This window comes from Symphodus melops, assembly GCF_947650265.1.
Source record: "Symphodus melops genome assembly, chromosome: 20".
NCBI lineage: Eukaryota > Metazoa > Chordata > Actinopteri > Labriformes > Labridae > Symphodus > Symphodus melops.
The window spans coordinates 3277416-3292771 of NC_136710.1; the positions used below are offsets into that span (position 1 = coordinate 3277416).

At 40.1% G+C, this 15356-nt stretch overlaps 1 protein-coding gene and 1 long non-coding RNA gene across 2 annotated transcripts; one reads left to right on the top strand and one right to left on the bottom strand.

Annotated features, from left to right (window-relative positions):
* The first annotated feature begins 1222 nt into the window (after positions 1 to 1222).
* Positions 1223 to 10375, top strand: khnyn (KH and NYN domain containing). Its single transcript, XM_079371258.1, has 10 exons — positions 1223 to 1489; positions 2294 to 2550; positions 3008 to 3142; positions 5262 to 7042; positions 7169 to 7299; positions 7788 to 7884; positions 8154 to 8261; positions 8373 to 8474; positions 8573 to 9254; positions 9655 to 10375. Exons 2-9 carry the CDS (start codon positions 2332 to 2334, stop codon positions 8931 to 8933), a joined length of 2934 nt encoding a protein of 977 aa, XP_079227384.1. The 5' UTR covers positions 1223 to 1489; positions 2294 to 2331; the 3' UTR covers positions 8934 to 9254; positions 9655 to 10375.
* Positions 9656 to 10848, bottom strand: LOC306841379. The gene is made up of 2 exons (XR_013781487.1): positions 10510 to 10848; positions 9656 to 10412 (listed from the first exon to the last, which is right to left on the bottom strand). It is a non-coding gene; the product is annotated as an uncharacterized lncRNA (long non-coding RNA).
* Positions 10849 to 15356: the final 4508 nt, after the last annotated feature.

Sequence of the window (15356 nt, forward strand, 5' to 3'; positions counted from 1 at the left end):
TTAACTATACACAAATCTCTCCAGCTGGGATTTGTGAATGAAAGAATTGATCAAAGATCACTACATGCTTTTGTTTTGATTGACCTTACTTATTTATTTATGTAATTATTTAATAAATTCGTGGTGGTAATTGTATGATCACAAAAAAAAAGAAATTCTGCATGACACCAGAGTTTGTAAAGTCGGATTTTTAAATGACAATCTCATTGATTGTTAAAATTATTTTGTAGTGCAGTGTATGTCAAAAAATGACACTGAATCGTCGATCCATCTTCATTGTTGGCCAGCAGAGGGCGCAGTCCTCAACATGAATTACGGTAAATGAGTTGGTTTCCATGAACTCGATGACTAGTCACAAACCCAGATAACACGATACAGCCCAACTCTGCCTCCAGGCCACGTCATGACTTCACAATATCATACAGACACATCTGAAGCTTCTTATTTCTCTTTTCACTCAGGCTCATGACCTTTTGCATCTATCTTTAAAAAAAAAACACTATTCCGAGGGACTATTTTCAGGGGTGGACTTGTACATTTTGATACATAGCAGAAAATATATAAAGTCATCATGTTCATAACAAACTATGACTCACTGTGGAGGATCTGACTTTGCTTAATCATTTAAATTCTTGGATCATACTCCTTAGGCTTTTCTATTTATACACAAGAAGAGAAACACAGAATATACTACATTTTGTAAATCCAGTTCATCATAAGATACTTTTCTCCAGTAAACAAAGGGATGGGAGGTGCCAACATTTTTATACCAGTGTTTGCCATGTAGACACACATCCTCTTATAAGTATTTTTTTTTATTGACTAAGACACTGAAACAATGAGATCGGATCTAAAGAGTTATAATCAGCTACAAAAAGTCTGTATTTGTGAACTTTGAGTTAACAGGAAAAAAAACAAAAAAAAGGAAAGAAAAAAAACTCCGCTTCTGACGTCACTGGAAATCCCCTTCATCCTCTGACTCAAACAGAGATGTTTATGAAATGAAAGCTGTATTTTTAAAACAGGAGAGGCTAAGACGTGTATCTTTTTTTTTTTTTTTTTTAAACAATATTCAAACGTCATAAAACACAATAAATTATAAATTGTCTTTTGAAAAATGGCCAGACACAACGTCAGCCTATAATAAAAATATTCTAGGACTGCGTGAGTTTCTCGTTTAGTTTCGATTTGATCTTGCTGGTTTCCTCTACCGGGGATTTGATGTCCAGACACTGAAAAAAAAAAACACTTCCTCATCCGCCTCTCCTGCTCGCCGCAGTAAAGTCAGATCACAAACCTTTTCCAGGAGCGAGACTTTTTTTTTTTCTCGACATAATAAGCACATGATGTGTTGACCTTCGGACTGATCGCTTCCTTGTTATTGTTTTATTGCGTTAGAAGAGAAGCGAGCCGAGCTGCGTCTCTGTCGCTGCTGAAGCTGCTGGAAACGAAACTTTGAAGGCAAAAGAAAAAGAGAGATCGACCTCACGTAAGACCACAGCACAGAAACACGATCACTTTGTTTGTTCATTTTTACCTTTTTATCCAACTCAGTCAGACATGTTTCCCACAGGTCTGTTTTTACATGACTAAATGTTTCAGGCTGTTTTCTGCTGTTTGGTGTAAAAGCTGGAAAATACGTGTCTAACTAAAGCTGAAATAAAGTATCTCGGCTTTTTGTATATAATGGGAGACCTGCCCAGTCGAAACAATCTTTATAATATTCCCAGTTATTCAGACTCTGTGTTCACCTCTGATGTCGGAGCTGGGAGTGACGTCACAGTTGCAAGTCGTTAAAAGCAACATGGACACCTCCAGGAGACTGTAAATAAAAAGTCAGATGTTGTAACAAAGCCAACATCTGGGGGCAGTCCCTACATTGATGTGGAGTATGCTGATAATATAAGTAGCATGTGGTCTCTGGGGGATTTCCTCCCTGAACCAAACTTTTGCTTTTTTTCCCCCCCATAATATCCGAAATAATCATCAATCGTGTTCACTGTTTGACAACACTGGGATTTATTTAAACTGTGATATTTGATGGGGGAATTACTCATTTTGTAACTGGACCACACATTCATTCAATATTTAATTTGATCTCCTGACATTTAGGATCACGTTCACATTTTGGGTTTTTTTTTGGAACTCATTTAATATTCACTAAAACAATGTTGATGAAAAGAAAGCGTTACTCTTTACGTTTAGCAAAAGGCTTTTTGTCTTTCATGAATCTGTTTTTTGGATTCTTGTTAATGTCAAAGCGTCTGTGTGTTTATGTTTTTGTTCTGTGCAGAATGTTCAACTCTTCGACGCTGCTTTGAGAAACGCGTCATGGACGGTGAGAGGAGCGATGGAGGTGGAGAAGGGGAGGTGGAGGACGAGTTTGCGTGCGCCGGCGTTCTTCGAGGATCTCTGGCGTCCATGCACGGCACCGTGGAGCGGATATTCGGGGTGAAGTTTGAAGTCGGGGTGGAGGATGCATCGCAGGACAACAACGGGCAGATATGGCTCAAACTACAAGGGCGGAGAGACGACGTGACGGCGGCCAAAGTAAGTCATTTCTTTAAAGTTTATTTTTGGGGCTTGTTTGCTGTTAGTTTAGAGGCAGGACGGTGGATTGATTAAGACGTCGGATAAGAGGTCAGACTCAAACCATGCTGTTGGAGGTCTCTAGTCTCCAAACATGTGTCATGTGAGGATGAGGAATTTGATGTAAAATCTAAATGCTAAAGGGAAGGAAGTACAGAGCAGATAAGACTGAGATCCAACGAGCTCCCTCCTCTTGGTCCTGGTGTAAAGCCAAGCCGCAGAGTTTGGAATGAAAGTCTGCTTGATCTAAAAATGGCTGTCCCTTTGTTGTGTTTCTTTTGGATGAAAAAATAACACAACTCTTCTCCTCATGTTTCAGTGCACAAAGTAGTCTTTTTTTTTCACATTTTGTTTTCAGCTCTGTGTGTTACTTTCTTTACCAGTGCAGCGTTAACGTGATGTATTTCCCCTCTTGCAGTTGTTTGTGAAAGGAGTCGTGAACCAGGAGGAGCAGCAGGAGGTTTCCTATCCCGGGCTCCTTCACTGCGTCTTCTGCGGAGCCAGAGGGCTGTTCATGGACTCCCTGATCAAAAGCACCTCAGCACACATAGTGGTGAGTGTTGCATTCAGGGTCTCTCTTTGGTGTTTCATTTGAGGCAGAGAGCGAGCTAAATGTCTGCACATTTACAGATATACAGAAATGTCATCGCACTATGAACAATAAACATACAAGGACTTTAATTTTAAATAAAATATGGGCGATCAAAAGATCATTCTTTTTTAATTGCGATGAGCCGTTAAATTTCAATAGTTAGTCATGATTAATTGCGTTTGAAATTCCTTTATTTCACATTTAAAAAATAAGAATTGTTAGGCTTTTACTTTACTTTATTTTTTTTAATACTGTCATAAGATGAGAGTATTTTTATTTATTTTATTTTATTTTTTGCTGTTTTAGTTCAACCATGCTTTTATTTTGAAATTAAGTGAGGACCTAGATCAAAGGTCAGTACACTAACTCGACCACAGAAAAAGGAACACGTTATGGATCAACAGTAAATGGAAATAGCTTTAAAAAAAAGTGAAATGTTTGATGTTATCAGGTGGATATCATAATAGTAGCCCCTCCCAAGTAAACAAGCAAACTGGCAAATCATTCTGAGTTTATTTTTGACTTATGATGCAATAACTAGAAGAAATTACATTGTTAGTCAAGATCGCTATTGTGTCACCAGCAAAGAAATGTGTCAACCCCTTGTGAAGAAACAATGGCCTCTTTATGTAACAGTGTCATCATTGGGAATTTCTAGACTATTCTTCTTATTACTGAATATTAGTGAGAAGGTAAACAAACAGCCACAGGAAATGTGGACACCTTTCTTTTGCTCTCATTAGTTGCTACAAGTTCACTCAACTGTTTGTTTGTGTGCAGCTCTTTCTAATGGGGCTTTCACACTTGCACAAAACTCCTGAAGTTTTTTTTATGTGTGAACCCAAACAGACAAATCTTTCACACGGGCTCTACCCAGATTTTTTTTACTGCCAGTCCCCTTGTAAATTTTCCAGTGTGAAGTCGGGGTGAGCAGATGTAGGAAAAAACACTGTAGGAAAAGTGAGTGGGAGGGGTTGGTGACGTTTACATCCTGCATTATGGTTTCTGTTCACAAGTTTTCTTTTTGTTGACAAGGAAACAGTTCTAAATATAGTGTTGTATAGAGGAGTCCGTTGCTTTGTCTGCTACTTCCCAGTGTTCCCCATGAGACCTCCCACTGTGAGGGATGTCATAGAATTTCTGTATTTTCTTAATTAATGTGTAATGTTAATTCACTGTTGCTGATGTCAGGCAGACCTGATAGAGTTCAGCTTTGTCTTGAGACCAAGGAGAGAGTCAACAGCTCTGACTGATATCTGCAGGATGTTTAGGAGTACGTGTTGTTCACTCCAGGCTTCTAGACATCATAGATCCTTCTGAATATATGCGGATGATAGTACGTATTTTCATGTATTCATTCATCTTGATACATTTGTGGATATATCTTTTAATTGTGTCAACCATGTGAGAGTAATTCATTTAGGTTTGTGAAGATGTACTACATACATGTGTAAGAGATCATATTACAGTAGTAGCAGAGTTATATTTGGTTTGGAGCCAAGTGTCTGTTGTTATCTGAGAGATTTAGCTTAACATAGATGTTTGACATTTGAGTCAAGGAGATGAGTTCTTCATGCCTTATACAGAGTGAAGTATTTGTGGGCTGTCTTTCTAGTACACACTGTGAAGAAGAATACTTTGCCAGTGATCGTGAGATCCTGGTCAAGCACAGGTCCAGTGACTGCGGAGTCCTGGTTCACTAGCATGTGAGATTGTGAGCAGCATGCCAGTCACTGTAAGGTTCTGGTCATGAAGCATGTCTGAGCCATTGTTTGTTATGTTATTATGTTATTTGACCATGGACAAATAAATCTAAGACGATCCACAAGTCTGTTTGATAATGTCCCAATTATTCATTTAACACAGATACAGAAACCCCTACCGTTACAGTGGAATCACGAATTGATTTCAAACTTATAGCGGAGCCCCATTTCTACTGCTGTATTCATCTGATCTATAAACTTTCATCAACGTGAGCCATTTGAGTCTAAGGAGTCTTATTGTAGTGGAGTCAAGTCTTGGTAATTTCCTCAACAAGGGACAACCTAAACATTGTTTCATTTTCCTCAATCCAATCCAGGTTGGCTCCACAGGATTCCTGCTAATATCAGGTCTTGCTGAGCCAGTGGTCCGAGCCTATTCCCTTATTATGGACCTGGTGGAGAGGTATGAGGGAACACAGTCCAGACGCTCTGACACTGGAGATCGAAGCTCTGGGGAGTCTTTGGATTCCCGTCGAGCCTTTAAAACCCTTGTAGAGAAATGGGAGGACAGGCACACCTTGGATCTTCTGGTTCTACCATGGTCAGTGAAGGAAATTCTGCTGAATTTGGTAAAAGACTCTGGGTCTGGATCTAACCCCAGTTTTACTGTTCGAGATGGACACACAGGGGCAGGAGCACTTGGGGATTCAGAGGGTAGATGGGACAGAACTACTGATCAGTGGTTTGAAGGCGCAACTGCTAGCTTGCCGAAAGACACAGCTAGGAAGTCCCCCTTCCAGTCTGAAGGCTCTCTTGGTGGGGCAGAGGGGTCTGAGGGGGATGGGAAAAGACTTAAGAGTTCTCCACAGGAGGTGGAAGAAGGAGAGCAGATGGAAGTGGCAACTGTAGGAACCAAGGTGAAAGAAGAACTTGGGGAGGGGGAACTACTGGAGCTCCAGTCACCAGTGGGGAATAAAGAGTTCTGGCTTCTCCTAAAGTTCTTCACAGCCATGGGGTACACGGAGGATGTTGTGAAACGTGTTCTTGCTCGAACTGGCCCTAAAGAGGCCTCCCAAATACTGGACGTGGTGCAACAGGAGCAGGATCGCAGTGACCGTGAGAACAATCAAGGTACCGCTGCCTTGAATCACAGGGAGAGGAATCGGCCTTGTGAGACGGAGCACAGAGAAGATGTAGAACTGGCAGCTGGGGGAGATAACCAGATAGGTAGCACTGTAAAGGCAGAAGACCCTAGCGGTGATGATAAGAATGGTGCAACAGGAACAAGACACCTTGATGAAAAGGCTATGGATGAGGAAAAAGTGGATTCTGAAGAGGACTTTGTCTTGGGAGTGATGAAAAAAGCAGCAGCCAGTTGCGGCTACATGGAGCAGAACGTAGCCAAAGTCTACAACAAGTTGCACGATGGATCGACCCACCAGCTGATCCTGGAACTGCAGAGGGAGGAGGGAAGAGACATGGGGGTCTTTAAGGAAGGACCAAGAGAGATGGATGACGTGGTGCTGGTTAAAGAAAGACCAGAAGTTGGACCAACAGAGAACAAAGCAAATGTCGGGATTGAGCTTTTCAGACCCGCTGAAAAGAGAGGATCTGATGTTAGAGGATGGGCAGAACTGCCAAACCCAAATGTTGCAGAGCGAGATTTGCTTACTTGGCTTGTTCAGCCCCCACAGACCTCGACTGGTCCAAAAAAGTCACATCCAAAGCATCACCAGCCTCCGAACTCACAAACTTCCCACCAGATCATCCTGCCTGATGTCAAAGGGCCGCCAAAGCCTACTTATTCCTCTTCCTTGGATTCGCCACTAACCAATTTCCCAATCAACAAACCATTTGGCCAAACCAACTACAGAGCCAATACCGCCATACCAAAACAAACCCACCCCAACCACGACAACATCTTAAACCCAAAGCCCCACTCTTCTACCTCATTCAAACAAGGACTCCAAGCGCAACAACCCTCGTTTTTCCCAAGTGCTGACTCGTCTCCAAACAAAGCGAAGGAACGACGTGGCGTAACAGGGGAGCAGCGTTTTCTGGAAGGGCTGCAGGTGAGCTTTGACCTTCAGCTAACAGACAAACCTGGAGACCCGAAACTGAGGCACATCATCATCGACGGGAGCAATGTTGCCATGAGGTGAGAATTACTTATTCATTTGGATTATGTTTGGAGTTTTTTTTATCTGGTTAAATGTTTTCTTGTGAATATAGGTTGTAATTCTTAAACCATAAATCTACATCCACTGTTCCATGTTTCCTATAGCCACGGGTTGGGTCATTTCTTTTCTTGCCGTGGGATTGCATTGGCCGTTCAGCACTTTTGGGACCGAGGCCATCGACACATCAGCGCCCTCTTGCCCCAGTGGAGACAAAAGAGCGACAACAGGATTAAAGGTAACACTACCTGTTCCTTGAGTATGATTTGAAACTCTTATTTTAACAACACAAAGGAAACTCAAAGTTTGCAAACATTTGGACGTTTTAAATACATCAGACTTTATTGTCCCCATGGAGAAATTACTTTTCGCAGCCCCGTTTCTGTCCAACAGACAGTTCCCACCAAACTACTCAGTGCTCCATGGGGTGATTTTGGTGTTCAGTGGATGTGTGATGTCCTGGTCTATTATGATGGAGATAACATGAAGTCTTTTTTTTTAGATAGCAGATGTCTGACAGTCTTTGATGGCTCGTATTTACATACATAGGCGACGCCCATTTAGGGCTTTCAAACTTGCAGGAAACTCATGAAAAACTATGTATCCTGCACATATTTGATTCTCATTTACATACATGCCAGGGGGAAACAAATCCGATCTGGGGGAAAGAGTGTTTTTAGTTCAAAGTAAACATGGTGTTTTGTTTTGTTTTTTCTTGCCCATCAGAGAAGCACTATCTGACCGAGCTGCAGAATCTGGGCCTGGTTTCCTACACGCCCTCCAGAGAGGTCCAAGGCAAGAGGATCAGCTCATACGACGACAGGTGGACAGACTCGACTGAACTGTCTTGTTCATGTTGTTGCAGACGAGGCCACCAGAGATGCCTTTGGATTACAGTAGAACAAGAACAGTAGCATATTTTCAATCGCTCTGATTTGATGCAATCTTAAATTTTAAATCTTAAATAAATACTGATTGTACACAGCATCTATATGGAAGAATCTAGCTCTTTGATGCTTATCATTATACATGTGTTCAAATTAGATTTGTCATGGTAAATTTCGACACGTCTCTTTGTTGTTGTTTCCACAGATTTATGCTGCAGCATGCACAGAAGACAGATGGAGTGATCGTAACTAACGACAACCTGAGAGACCTCTCGGATGAGTCCGTCGCGTGGAGGGACATCATCAAAAAGAGGTTAAGAAAAAAATCAGTCTTCGGAAAACATTTCACTACACAATGTACAATTTATATTATTAGATGATCTAGATTAAATGATGTGCTCAAATCCAATTGAATTTCCTTCAGACTTCTTCAGTACACGTTTGTCGGAGATCACTTTATGGTGCCAGATGACCCTTTGGGCAGAGGAGGGCCTCACCTGGACGACTTCCTGCGCTCAGAACACAGGTATCACCTCATTATTTCACAGGCCCGTAAATATTTAGAGAAAATTTAAAATGTAGTTTTGCTCTGTTGTCCTAATGAAGTTCCTTGTTTCTGCTCAGGACTCCTGACCCAGGAAACCATTCTTTTGCCGGCACAGCCACCGCTTTCCCTTCCTTCAAACCTCCACGCTCAAAAACGGAGGTCTTGAACTTCCGCGACAGAACTACAGGGGGCGCTTTGGATGCGACACAGGGAGGGAATCGGGGTAAAGGGAGAGGAAAGGGACAGCACGGCGCTCCAGGTTCTGATCTGGCTTTCAGGGCAGACAGGAGTCTACAGCAAACAGAGAGTCTTAGAGAGCAGCTCTGTCAGGTGTTTCTGGGTCAGGACAACATGGTGGCGCTGGTGCTTCAGAGCCACCCGTCCGAGATGGACGTTAACGTGCTGTCGGATATGATCTTACAGCAGCAGATGGACTAGACAGCTTGTTAGTCTTAATGTTTTTAATGAAGTGAAATAAGACTAATGTTAATCTAAATTCGCCCAGTTTAAGGGATATACTATAATTCCAGATTCTCCACAGATTAATGAGAGATCATACTTGCTATATTGGTTTGCATACAAGAAGCATGGAATTTGCAAAAAAAATCAGGGGTTATTTTTCTAATGTGATATTGATTTATTTCTGTCCACTCACAACTCTTACGTTTGTAGAAAAAAGTATTTTAAAACTCTTTTTAAAAATGGATTCAGCCATTGTTTTAAACATGTACCTCTCTCTGAGGTCCAAGTCTTTTTTTTGTCTCTTTTTTTTTTTTAACTAAAAAGAGAAATTACAGTTCTGTGTTCTCTTCCCGGTGAGTTAGACCTGTTTCACCTGTAGAGGCAGGCCAGATGTTGCACATTAAAACAATACGCTTGTTTTGTTCAAACGTCGATAGAGACCAAGTGATCGGGACTCTCTGTAGGCTACTTGTCCAATGACATGAATAATCTGACCAACCCCATTTATTTATTTACTGGTTAAGAAGCTGAAACCAAACGATCAAGAAGAACAAGCTAGCTCTGTTTCGTGATACGCTAGCATTTAGTACCTAGTCAATGAATTGTTAGCTTGTCTTCAGATTCATAGTGTCTTTGAAAGACTGATTAAAAACACAACCAGGGCTAATAATACTGACATCCTCTTGGTTGGTTAAAGGTCTGAGTAACAGCCAAAAATGCACTATTTTTAAAAATGTTTTAATCATGCAGCAGTGCTAACGAGGTAGCCTGCTTTGATACTGTTTGATCACTTTGGCCCTTTGAGCAAAAACAGTAAAAAAAATTTAAAAAAAAGTAAATGTGCTATTCTTTTAAATCATGTTTATGGACAATAGGCTTTTAATGCACAAGCAATATGAGAAATATTATTTTTAGGCTTTCTGAGTTTATCGTTCCCTATTTAATTCAGTTTTGTAGGCCTAAAGCTTTGTGAATTGCAGCTGCTGCATTAATGCGTTGGTTGAATCAGGTGGTTTTTGTTAACGTGTGTACCTCTAGCTGTGGGTCAGAAGTGTTGTGCCACCTTTGAAAAATATAAAAAACTATATTTTTTTATTCCTAGTCTTGGTGTTTCTAACTTATTATTTTTCGACAGGTTAAAGATGTCATGACCTGAGCGGGTGGGCCGAAGAACACAAAGTGTAGATCCTTGAGCCAGACACTCAGATACTATTTTTGTATTATGGTTCACTAATTGAGACATTTATTATTCTTATATGTATTGTTTATATCTGTATGTTTTTAGAGCTTGATACTGAACTGCTGCCTTTGTTTCGCATTTAAGTAAAAAAAAATCTTCTGTTCTTTGAAGTGTTTCCTTTACACTGTCTGCCTCTCTATAAAACACATGATGGTTTGTTGTCAAAGTGTTGTTAACATGTCAGAGTTTGAGTAAGTGTTGTAGTCAAGACCACACTAACAGAGACCAGATTGCTTTGAGACCAAGACATTTGAGGATCAAGATCAATGAAAAATCATCATCTTGTGTGCTGTGGGCGTGTCACTCACACACTTAGAACATAACAAGGGTAAGCGTGGAATAAGAAATGTGTTGAAGTTACTGGTTCTCTTCGAAAGAGACATTTTCCTTCTTATCTCATTAATGACGTGGAAAAATAGCCCGTCACACATCATGTTGATTTTTGAGTTTCTAAATTTTATTATCTTAAATTATTTGTAAAGCAGGACTAGAAACAGTCAAAATTCGGTTGTTTTTTTTAATTTATAACTTGGTTGCCTTTTTTTGGTATGCGTCCATTCATAGACCTATAATTTGTACCTTTTGTATCCCTTTTAATTCAAACAATATGTATTTCCTTAATAATCACTTTAATTAAAAAAATAAAAACAGAAAAAATGTTGTTTGCGATAAATTCCACCAGAGGTCACTCTTCTATTTAAAAGGAATTAAATCATGCGATGCGTGTGCAACAAAACATAGAATATCCTTAAAGACAGGAGATGCTTAAGTTTATTATGACTTGGTTGGTAATATTTCAGATTTATTGTCAGAAAAAGCAGTTAATATGTCCTCATGAATGCTTTTGGACAGAATGTCTGAGTCTATCCATTTGAGAGCAGACTTTGATCGTTCCACTCATTAGTTGCCAATACATGAATTTTTGCCAGTTACACAGGGTACAAGAGTTGACATGCACTTTCTAAATTCCTAAAAAAGGTCGACTTTGCATAGTCTGTTGTTTTTGAATCTCTAAAGAGTCAAACAAAGAAAATGTATAGTTGCCACATTGTGTTACTTCCTAGTACACATCAATAGTGGGGATAGAAAGTGAGAAGAAGAAATGATAATTTGCTTTTTTGTGTCCACATTCACCCCATGCAGTGCCCCCCCCCCCCCCCCCCCCCCTTAAAAACGTCTGGACACACCCCTGCTAATAACATAGCTTTCTAAATATAGACTGCCTAGTTTCTTTTTTGGACTTAACACGAGAGGATTAAGCCTCCTCTTTATGGGAATAGATTCATATTTAACCGGTTTAGTTGGTTTGGAACAATAGTTCAAACACACAGCACATCTATTTTAGGAACATCCTAAACAACATGGTTAAATGTGCCCGCCAAGTTTATATCATTCAGCGTGTCTGTTGACGTCTGATCCGCCTCTGAATGAGACAGTACATCGGGCGGTGGCTGCAGATCTGTTCAGTGACACTATTAACTATTTCAAATAGTCAAAAAATGCACAAAGAGACGCATGAAGTGAAAGTACATGCTTTACAACTGTAAATATAAATATGAGAGTATAGTGCTGTTTGTATTTTTATGTCATCTTTAAATGACCTTAATCTTATTCACTCTGCTGTTTAAAATTCAATAGAAATAGCTGAATATCGTAGTCCATGCAAGGCTTCATCTGTAATGAAAAACACACAGCCTCCGTCTGCCACTAAAACCTGCAGCTGCCCCATCGTAACAACAGCCTGTGTGTGTTTGCCGATGTTGTAAAAAATTGCATGTTTGGTAATATTTGGAAATATTACTCCACTCATAAACATTTTGAAAAAGTCAGTCTTCAGTTTGTTGAGCTATATATAGATTGACTGAGCAAAGAATACACACTGTTTGAAAACCGTGTTCATATATTAAATCATAGAGCCCTTAACTCTAGTTGATAAGGGAGCAAATTTCACTGCATTACAGGAAATACCATTCACATAAAATTCATACATGATCTATAGATGTTGTTTTATAATCCTTGGAAATATTCATGGCAGAAATGTAGTTAAATCTTCTCAAATAGGGAGATTAATTTATTTTGATTTTAGGATCAGATATTTTTTCTATACTTGCCTCTCTACAACTTTAAGCTCCCAGAGTGCAGACCTGCTTGTGGTACTCTAAAAGTAAAAGAAAGTACAACCCTACTTGTGTATTATACATTTTATAGATTGATTGATTTTTTTTCCTAACTAAACTGTTCCTCCACCTGTGCTTGCAGTCCGACCTTTAAACTCCCTTTCCTCTCCATCCTTATGCCTCTGTCTACATCATCCTACATCTATTTGCATAGCTGGACCAAAGAAGTTCGTGCCTGCACGCATGCGCATGCGCACACCCCCACACCGCAGCTCTGCCTCCTCGCGCTGCTTAGAGAGTCTCGCACAGGTGCTCGTGCGAACAAACCCAGCCAGGCGCAGACTTTCTAACCTCTGCCATTAAAAAAACAAGTTTGACTTAAAATCATTTTTAAGTTTTACGCCTTTTTTTGTTTAAAACAGCGTGTAAACTGTTCCGAGTGCTGTGGGATTAAAGTTAAAAGGTGACAGAGACTCTTGGAGTAAGTGGAGCCACGAAGACAGAGAAGGAAAATTAAAATAATCGTGCATGAGCAGTTTAACGTCAAAAAAAAGGTAAGAAAACTATATGAACATTTTTAAAAACTCGCATATTTGTTAACTTCTACCTTAAATACATTTCCAAAGCCTGCATTTCTGTCTTTATTTCACCCTTCTTAACTCTATTTTGTAAGTACCCACCCGTGTATTTTAAATATAATTTTTCTGTCGTAGTCAATATGAAATATGACGCCAACTTTTATAATGAGAAAACGTGTATTTTTTTTTAATTACTTTTAAACATGCTTACTAATAACTTTATTGTCTTTTTATGATGTGTGTACCTGCTGACTGTGATCATGCGTAACAATAATGCAAAGATCAAGCTGGTGAGATTTAAAGAGCACATATTATCCCCCTTTTTCAAATAGTCCCTCTCCTGTGCTCTAAATGAAACATCTGTGTTTCTGTGCTTTGGTCCACATATAACATGAATCAAGCAGCAGAGGAAGTTTGTGACCCTGTAGGAACCAGCTCTCTCAGAACGCTCCGTTTTGGTGTGTGTCTCTTTAAATGAAAAGAGCCCCCCCTATGTAGCGAGAATCAAAACGGTGGACCTGCGAAAAGCTTTGGCTTTCGCCTTGCGGTGGAGTCCATAGGTGGAGACATCAGGGGAAGGGGGATCACAGAATCCCACTGTGACATCACAAAGAGAGCAGATTTGAAACGGAGCATTTGCCTCTGTTTTGTAAGATTTCCGCAGACCACAAACAAAAGACTGGATGGATTTATTTCACATTTTGTGAATCAATAGACACTCAGGTTACCCAGATAAATATTAAAAAAACACTGGGAAAGATCATTTTTTACAATATGTCCCCTTTAACAGACAGCTTTGTTCACAGTCATTGATTCACTATAGTTATGTATTTTTAGTTAATCATACATTTCATCTTCAAACTCATCAAACATTTATTAGCAGGTCAGATGATAACAGAAGAAGTTTAAGTAAAACGTATTCAAACATTTGCTGGTTGCACCCGCTCACCTATAGAAAAGCTTGATCATAATGATGTGCCTTCAAACTGGACTTCAGAATATAACGTCCAGATTCATCAATCATTTGAAGAAAGGAGACTGAAATGAGATGAAGCTTATTTCAGTTTAGTACACAACAACTACAAAATGATATCATAACATGATCATTACATAAAAATATACTATTAACTAGTTTCCATTGAGGGATTGAATTGACTGAAATCTGCTGCTAAATCGAGCTTGGCATCGAGAGCAGCAGAAAAGGGTAAATGGACACCTGTGGAAGAAGACAAGAAGGACCAATGAATGTCCTGTCACATTACCACACAGTGCCACAGAAGGTCACACAATATTGTCAAAGTATAAAGAAACCAGATTATTGTCTTCTCGAATAAAAGCGTATAACAAAGGTGATCTGCCACACAGGGCAGGTCGATCAAGGTGAACTGATGATACATGTGAAGTGACTTGCACCCCCTGAGTGAATGGAATTTTTTTTTTAAGATTCACTGGGTGCGTCACTGACATTGTCATACCTGTACACACCTGAATGAAGTGTGTGTGTGTGTCACTGGGGAAGAGCTCACAGCTCGACGAACTAGTTTTCTGTGGAACAGGTAAATGAATGGAAGCACTTTGTAATATCAAAAGCATGAAAACAATGCAAAGTTAGAACGTCATTAATGTTAGTGTTCGGCGTTTCCTGCCGCATACAAACATCAGAACAGTTTCTCAGATGAAATACACAGTTAAAGAAATCACATTTATTCTGTGAGAAATGCTCTTATTCTTTCTTCTTTGTGGTTCAAATTCAGATTCTCTCATTCGTGAATGAGCCGATACAGGTGACTGATTAGATACCAGCTATATACTAAATAATGACCTGCTGCAACTCCTCACCCAGTACTAGTGTGAAATGATTTTCACCTCTATTGTGAGAACAGTGTAACTTGCTGACTGTTTTGTAGGAACGAGAAGAAGGAATTTTCAGCACCGTCACTTCCTGACAAAGACTGTCACTCGCTAACAAAGACCGTCACTCGCTAACAAAGACCGCCACTCGCTAACAAAGACCGCCACTCGCTAACAAAGACCGTCACTCGCTAACAACAACTGTCACTCGCTAACAAAGACCGCCACTCGCTAACAAAGACTGTCACTCGCTAACAAAGACCGTCACTCGCTAACAAAGACCGTCACTCGCTAACAAAGACCGCCACTCGCTAACAAAGACTGTCACTCGCTAACAAAGACCGTCACTCGCTAACAAAGACCGTCACTCGCTAACAAAGACTGTCACTCGCTAACAAAGACCGTCACTCGCTAACAAAGACTGTCACTCGCTAACAAAGACCATCATTTGTTGACAAAGATCGTCACTTGCTAACAAAGACTGTCACTCGCTAACAAAGACCATCATTTGTTGACAAAGACCGTCACTTGCTAACAAAGACCATCACTCGCAAACAAAGACCGCCACTCGCTAACAAAGACCGTCACTCGCTGACATTGACCGCCACTCGCC